We start from the raw sequence: 7,853 nt of genomic DNA on the forward strand, positions 1-7,853 counted from the left end.
TGAGTGGGAAGGAAGGAAGGAAGGAAGGAATGGAGGGAGGGAGGGAGGGAGGGAGGGAGGAACGGAAGAAAAGAGAGAGAGAGATACAGAAGAGAAGGACAAAATGCTGCTATATTTCCAAGGAGACTACCAGCCTGCATTACATCCCTGTTATTTCTCCTGGGCTACTACTTTCAGAAAATGGGCGCTCTCTGATTGACCAAGCCCTGACCCTGCCAACTCCCTTGTGTATATATAGTGCCAGAAAGCATTTTGTAAGCATGCCTCTTGTGCTTGTGGAAAAACCCCGTACGCTCCTGGACCTCCTAACTAAGCCACTTCTACGGGGACGACACCAGAGACGTAACACCACCTTTAGCCTATGAAAAACACAGTGTTAACCTTCACCCAGTCGCAGTGGCTCTTGAGTGTTTTCCCATATTGCATATTTCATGGAAATCAATGGGAGTCCCGGCTGAAGGCAGCCCGTTCCAGAAAACCCTGGCTTATCTTTAGAACCATTCAGATTACAAATTAAATAGCTTACCAAACTTGATTAAAAACAAAAAACAAAAAAAACACCTTTCCAAGCAAAGACACAAAGCAGCATTTGAAGCTTTCGTCCCGTTTGCCGAATTATAACCCCCCCCTCCGATTGATACGCAGAGGACTCACATCAAAAAGCTGCACGTAATTTATAATTAAGTCCTCCACCACGTCAACCTCCTCGCTCGTCTGTCCTTTGGTCTGAAAGAGGCAGGAGGACAAAGCCATCGCCAGGTGGTGAGGGTCCATCAGGTTGATTTCTGAACATTTCTGCACCCTGTGGATAAAGTTAATAAATCCATTTTTTTTAAAGGAAAAAGGAAATAGCAGGCATCGATAGGCACAGAGGTGGCCGCAGGTTGCCTTTTCCAACAACTGAGTTCAACCCAAAGAGACGTTCTCGATAAATTGATATTGTGCGCGTTATCTTTTCCCAGCTCATTAACTGATGTTTCCCATGATGCTATTTCGACGCAACCCTTGTCTTCTACTTGTCGGGAAGATGCCTTGGAGAAAATGCTCTTAATGGATGAGAACATGATAGAGAATGAGGATCAAAGCAAAAAAGTCTATTTAGGCCAATAAGCTAAACTTGCAGGTAGAGCTTATCCTTCTGACCTTAGGGAAAACATGAGTAGAATAGAATAGAATAGAATAGAATAGAATAGAATAGAATAGAATAGAATAGAATAGAATAGAATGTGAAATGGAATAAGAACAGAGTAGAGTAGAGTAGAGTAGAGTAGAGTAGAGTAGAGTAGAGTAGAGTAGAGTAGAGTAGAGTAGAGTAGAGCAGAATAGAATAGAATAGAATAGAACAGAATAGAATAGAATGTGGAATGGAATAAGAATAGAATAGAATAGAATAGAATAGAATAGAATAGAATAGAATAGAATAGAATAGAATAGAATAGAATAGAATAGAATAGAATGTGGAATGGAATAAGAGTAGAGTAGAGTAGAGTAGAGTAGAGTAGAGTAGAGTAAAGTAGAGTAGAGTAAAGTAGAGCAGAATAGAATAGAATAGAACAGAATAGAATAGAATGTGAAATGGTATAAGAATAGAATAGAATAGAATAGAATAGAATAGAATAGAATAGAATAGAATAGAATAGAATAGAATAGAATAGAATGTGGAATGGAATAAGAGTAGAGTAGAGTAGAGTAGAGTAGAGTAGAGTAAAGTAGAGTAGAGTAAAGTAGAGCAGAATAGAATAGAATAGAACAGAATAGAATAGAATGTGAAATGGTATAAGAATAGAATAGAATAGAATAGAATAGAATAGAATAGAATAGAATAGAATAGAATAGAATAGAATGTGGAATGGAATAAGAGTAGAGTAGAGTAGAGTAGAGTAGAGTAGAGTAGAGTAGAGTAGAGTAGAGTAGAGTAGAGTAGAGCAGAATAGAATAGAACAGAATAGAATAGAATGTGGAATGGTATAAGAATAGAATAGAATAGAATAGAATAGAATAGAATAGAATAGAATAGAATAGAATAGAATAGAATAGAATAGAATAGAATAGAATAGAATATGTAATGGAATAAGAATAGAATTAGATTGGATTGGAATGAGAGACAGGCGATGAGCAAGGGCCACCCCTACCTGATCCTAGAGCACGGAGAGTGGAGAGAAGGAGGGAACAATGCAGGCAGGCTCAACTATTCGGGAGGAGAGCGTCCCGCCCCTCTCCACAAGGTACACCTGGAGAATGAGACTTAAGGAGACGCTGTGGAGAGAGGCATTTGTCAGGGACAAACGCTGATTCCTTGGAGTTTGGTGTGCTGTTGCTGATCTTGAAAACAACTCTCTGATCTCTCATTTGGTGTTGTGATTTCCGCTTGGAAACCCTAAAACTCTGACCGTTGGACTGGCTGACAAACTTGATTTGGTGTTCAAAAACCTTGGATTGAATTTTGGCTTCTCTTCTGAAACTGCTCAGGCAAGCTTGTATTTCCACAGACTCGCTAGATTTTGGATGTATGTTTCATTCCTTGTTATCTACGTGGCCTTGAGTAAATTACTCTTCTAATCTAACTCTAGGTGAAACGACTTGCAGCCAGAGGCTGCTGAAGGGATGTGTGTCTTACTTCGTTCTGGGGCTTGCCAGAGATGTGGGAGCCTTTGGGGAAAATTGGAGCAAACAAAGGGCGGTTCAAACTGCTAGTTGACTATTTTGCCTCTGTGCTGTGCCCTGGGTCATCACAAAGACTCTCTAAAAAGAAGGCAAATGACCAGCAGTCTGCAAGGAGTATAAATCCTTCCATTTCCCACCATCCCAGTCAGAGCTGAAGAAGCTTCTGGGATGAGAAGCAAAACATCATCAAAGAAAAATAAGGAAGTCCAGTTGCCTCCTGAAAAAGCACCTTTGGGACAACCCAGACCTGGATGACGGAGAATCTCCATAGATACACTGACCTGTACAGGTGTTCCATTAATGCTGCCAGAGTTGCTTTGTTGATGGGTGGAAGCGTGCGAATAAAGCTGCTGTATTTTCGCACCCTTTCTTTGTCATCCAGGGTATCTGAGGGAGAAGAAGGGAGGGGGGAGCATAGAAATTAAATTATCCGGGATTAACAACCACGTGGTCCAAAAGACAAAAGACAAAAGGAATTGAGCTGCCCCTTCAGCAGCACTGAGTCACTGGCAAAGGTCACTTAGCCAATCAGCCTCTCCTTCATCGGCACAATACAAACACGGGTGGTCCTCACCTTACGACCACAACTGAGCCCAATGTTTCTGCTGCCGTTAAGTGAGACACTTGTGTGAAGTGAATATTACATCCAGTTCTGCTTACCACACTTTAAGAAAAAAGATGTTGAGACTCTGGAAAAAGTTGCAGAGAAGAGCAACAAAGATGATTAGGGCGCTGGAAGCTAAAACCTATGAGGAACGGTTGCAGGAATTGGATACATCTATCTAATGAAAAGAAGGACTAGGGGGGACATGATAGCACTGTTCCAATATTTCAGGGGCTCCTCAAGGGGGTCAAACTATTTTCCAAAGCACCATAAGGAAAGACAATAAACAATGGATGGAAACTAACCAAGGAGAGAAGCAACCTAGAACTAAGGAGAAATTTCCTGACAGTGAGAACAATCAACAGTGGAACGGCTTGCCTTCAGAAGTAGTGGGTGCTCCATCACTGGAGGCTTTTAAGAAAAGATTGGACAACCATTTGTCTGAAATGGTATAGAGCAGGGGTCCCCAATCCCTGGTCCATGGACCAGTATCAGGCCGTGGCATACCAGCAACCGGTCCGCACAAACAAGCAAAGCACCATCCGTGGGATGCAGGCAGCACACAAAACCACGTACTCTCCAGTCCACGGAAAAACCTCTCTCCACGGAACCGGTCCCTGGTGCCCAAAAGGTTGGGGATCTCTGCTCTAAATCAAGAGTCTCCAACCCCCGGTCTGTGAGCCAATACTGGGATGCAGCATGCCAGTAACTGGTCTACACAAACAAGCAAAGCCCCATCCGTGGGATGCAGGCAGCACACAAAACCACTACTCTCCGATCCATGGAAAAACCTCTCTCCACAGAACCAGTCTCTGGTGCCCAAAAGGTTGGGGACCCCTGCTCTAAATCAAGGATCTCCAACCCCCGGTCTGTGGGCCAGCAACCGGTCCGCACAAACAAGCAAAGCCCCATCCACAGGATGCAGGCAGCACACAAAACCATGCACCCTCTGGTCCACAGAAAAGCCTGTCTTCACGGAACGGGTCCCTGGTGCTCAAAAGGTTGGGGACCTCTGGTATAGGTCTCCTGCTCGAGCAGAGGGTTGGACTAGAAGACCTCTGAGGTCCCTTCCACCTCTATTATTCTATGTTTTCTGTTCTACCTTAGGCACGGTAGATAAGGTTTCAGAGCTATTCCATAATGCATTACCTAATGCTGAGATCCAAAAAGGATAAAGTTCTTTGGTCAGTAGTGCATCGTCTATTTCAGAAAGAAAACATTTTAGGGTATCAGTAACATCTTCCAGACGGTTCTTCCCAGTCCTCAGCTTAACGCTCCTGGCATCTTTCTTGAAACCTTCCAAAAGCTCCCTGACACATAAAGGATCTCCATTCTTCAGGTAGATATGTTTGCTTCCCAAACCTTAAATAAGAAAAAAAGAGGTTATCAACCAAATACATAAAAAAATAAAATAAAATAAAACAGTGTCAAAGAAACAAGATGCTTCATGCCGTTATATCTGGAACCACTTCATATAATGGCATAGAGCATCTTGTTTATGCTTCATCTGCAGAAAATGTCCCAAAGGTGCTTTTTTTCAGGAGACAACTGGACTTCCTGGTTTTTCTTTGAAGACGTTTCGCTTCTCATCCAAGAAGCTTCTTCAGTTCAGACTGGATGGTGCGGAATGGAAAGATTTATATTCTTTGCAGTCATCTGGTCATTAGCGCTCTTTCTGAGAATCGTTGAGGCCACTTGGAGGTTTATCTGTGCTCCCAGGCTCTCCTGAATAGTGAAAATGGGTGTGGAGCCTTCTTGGAACTGCTGAAAGGACTGTGTTGAGACTGGAGACATCCGTCTCCATCCTCCTGTGTTGAGAGAGGGCCAATCAGGTGGCCTTGAGGACACAGATTAACACACACCCCCAAAAGTGGCCTCAAGGACTCTCTAAAAGAATGCAAATGACCAGCTGTCTGCAAGGAATATAAATCCTTCCATTGGGCACAACAATTGGCTGTTAAGTGAACCTAACTTCCCCGTTGATTTTGCTCATCGGAAAGTCACAACAAGGGATCACGTGAACTTGGGACACTGCGAACTGTCAGTTGCCAAGTGTCTGGATTTTGATCACATGACCATGGGGATCATGCAATGGTCAGAGGGATGAAAAACAGTCGTAAGATACTTTTTTTTCAGTGCAGCTGCAACTTCAAACAGTCACTAACCAAACTGTGGTAAGTCAAGGACTTCCTGTCCCGCACAGGGCATCATCACTGTGCAGTTAGTTATTCCCTCTGTCTAATACGAATAAAAGAGATCCCTTGGGTTCTCTAAGATACGCTAATTTTAATTTTCCAGCCCTATTGCTCTCATAATGAGATATGGTGGTATCTTGATACTCAACTGCTTGGAAACTCATCAAATTTGGTACACAATGCATTTTGATGCAAAAAATGTTGTCTTGGTACTCGTTGTTTATTTGGTACTCAATGCACAAGTTAGAACTTGTTGATGTCAGCTGCCTTCGGACTCACTACATCAGGGGTCTTCAAACTTGGCTCTTTTATGACTTGTGGACATCAACTCCCAGAATTCCTCAGCCAGGCACGCTGGCTGAGGAATTCTGGGAGTTAAAGTCTTCAAGTCATAAAAGGGCCAAGTTTGAAGACCCCTGCACTACATTATTCCTTATGGGAAAAAATTCTTTGGTACTCATTGTGCCTCCTGGAAGCAACTAACAATGAGTAACAAGGTAGCACTGTACACATTCCATGCTCAACACAACTACTTCAAACTGAGCTTTACAGCAAACGCCACTCAAAGCGTAGTCTTTACAGATCACAGCTCAAGCCCACCTATTGTAATCTGATGGCGACGCTTCTTAAGTACTCTATCCGAGTGCATCTCCAATTTTCAGGAATCTGAACAAACGCACCCTCTCCACTCACCATACTGCGTAACAAATGCGATACAGCTGGTCACTATAATCGGCACATCGTTTTTGCTGAGCTGCTGATCTTCTAACATGTTGCCATCTGTACCAGCTGCTTTTTCAATTGCGCTACGCCAGACTGTGAAATCCAACTTGGTATGGCCGCGGATGTATAATGTTCTGCAAAAAAAAAAGTTTGAGGAAAGATGTCGAAAAGGAGAGAGAGAGAGAGAGAGAGAGAGAGAGAGAGAGAGAGAGAGAGAGAGAGAGAGGGGGGGGGGGAGGGGGGGGGGGAGAGGGGGGGGGNGGGAGGGAGGGAGGTGAAAATGCTCTCTCTTTAAATGAAAAGCCACGGCAAGAACCGATCGCACAAACGCTGCAACTGCAAAGCAAGTTCAGGAAACTTCTGCTGGCTGTTGCAGAGACCAGATATTCCATTTAAGAAAAGCACACCTTGTCTGAGTAAGAAGCTGAGACAGTCAGGCTTGGCTCATGCTTGGATGAGATAGACAGCCCAAAATCTCAGTGCTGTACAACAGAGGTCCCCAACCTTTTGAACACCAGGGACCAGTTCCGTGGAGAGAATTTTTTCCACGGACCAGAGGAGGCGTGGTTTTATGTGCTGCCTGCATCCCACGGATGGGGCTTTGCTTGTTTGTGTGGACCGATTGTTGGCATGCCACGGCCCGGTACCGGTCCATGGACCGGTGGTTGGGGACCCCTGCTGCAGAATGTAGTGGCAATGTGGAAGACCATTGTGAGGAATTAATGAGATATTTTGATTTCTCCTACATATTAAGAAAAAAGCTTAGAGGTTTAGAGCTCATTCTGAGTTGACTTCCTTGTTTTTCACTCTCATTGGCTGAAGGAGAAAGAGAAGGAACGTTCACACAGCTTCAAAGCTTTTCTAGCTGTAAAAGTCTGACTTTCAAGTCATCTGCCAGCCACTCAAGGTTTGATAACACGGATAAACCTCCAGGTGGCCTCAACGACTCTCTAAAAGAAGGCAAATGACCAGCTGTCTGCAAGGAGTATAAATCCTTCCACTCCCCACCCTCCAGTCAGAGCTGAAGAAGCTTCTTGGAGAAGCGAAACATCTTCCAAGAAAAACAAGTAGGTCCAGTTGCCTCCTAAGAAAGCATCTTTGGGACAATTATGACCTGGATGTCTGAGAATCTCCATAGACCAGGGGTGTCAAACTGCCGGCCTGCGGGCTGGACACATCACACAGGAGCCATGCCCACCCCATTGCTGGCAATGGCAAAACTGTCCCGATATGTTGCGCGATGTCACGTGATGTCGCGAATTTGACATGTCTGCCACAGGCAATCCTTTTCCTCTTCCTCTGCTCTGCAAACTCTGTTCCCGTTTGGCAGTGATGATGTTACCTAGCTTGTTAATAAAATATCCTTTTCCTTCTCCTCCTTTGCTTCCTCCTCCTTCTCCTCCTCCCCCCTTGTCCTCTTCCTTCTAGCACTGAGGATGTTACCCAATGGTGGGATTCAGCCGGTTTGCACCAGTTCATCAACTTTTGATGAGTTCAGAGAACCAGCTGAATGAACACTGCTTCCAGTAGTCCGTTCTGGGCCTCAAGAGGCCTGGAGGAGGCCTCCCAGGGCTAGAATGGCCTGCTAGAAGTGCATGGATGCCACTTCCGGAAGTCTGTTCTAGGCCCCAGAGGCCTGGAGGAGGCATCCCAGGCCTAGAACGATC

The 7,853-nt window shown here is 44.4% G+C and overlaps 1 protein-coding gene across 1 annotated transcript in view; it reads right to left on the reverse strand.

The window, feature by feature from the left end:
* The window catches only part of LOC107298830 (arf-GAP with Rho-GAP domain, ANK repeat and PH domain-containing protein 2-like), a gene marked incomplete at its 3' end in the record, with an annotated part of 92,497 nt that overhangs the window by 25,055 nt on the left and 59,589 nt on the right, over positions 1-7,853 (reverse strand). Inside the window, exons 12-15 of the mRNA XM_029286625.1 lie at positions 6,157-6,320; positions 4,418-4,630; positions 2,946-3,051; positions 655-802 (exon numbers count right to left, since the gene is read on the reverse strand). Coding sequence (XP_029142458.1) covers positions 655-802; positions 2,946-3,051; positions 4,418-4,630; positions 6,157-6,320 — 631 coding nt within the window. The remainder of the gene's footprint in view (positions 1-654; positions 803-2,945; positions 3,052-4,417; positions 4,631-6,156; positions 6,321-7,853) is intronic.

Source organism: Protobothrops mucrosquamatus, unplaced genomic scaffold (assembly GCF_001527695.2).
Source record: "Protobothrops mucrosquamatus isolate PMUCROS unplaced genomic scaffold, P.Mucros_1.0 scaffold4314, whole genome shotgun sequence".
Taxonomy (NCBI): domain Eukaryota; kingdom Metazoa; phylum Chordata; class Lepidosauria; order Squamata; family Viperidae; genus Protobothrops; species Protobothrops mucrosquamatus.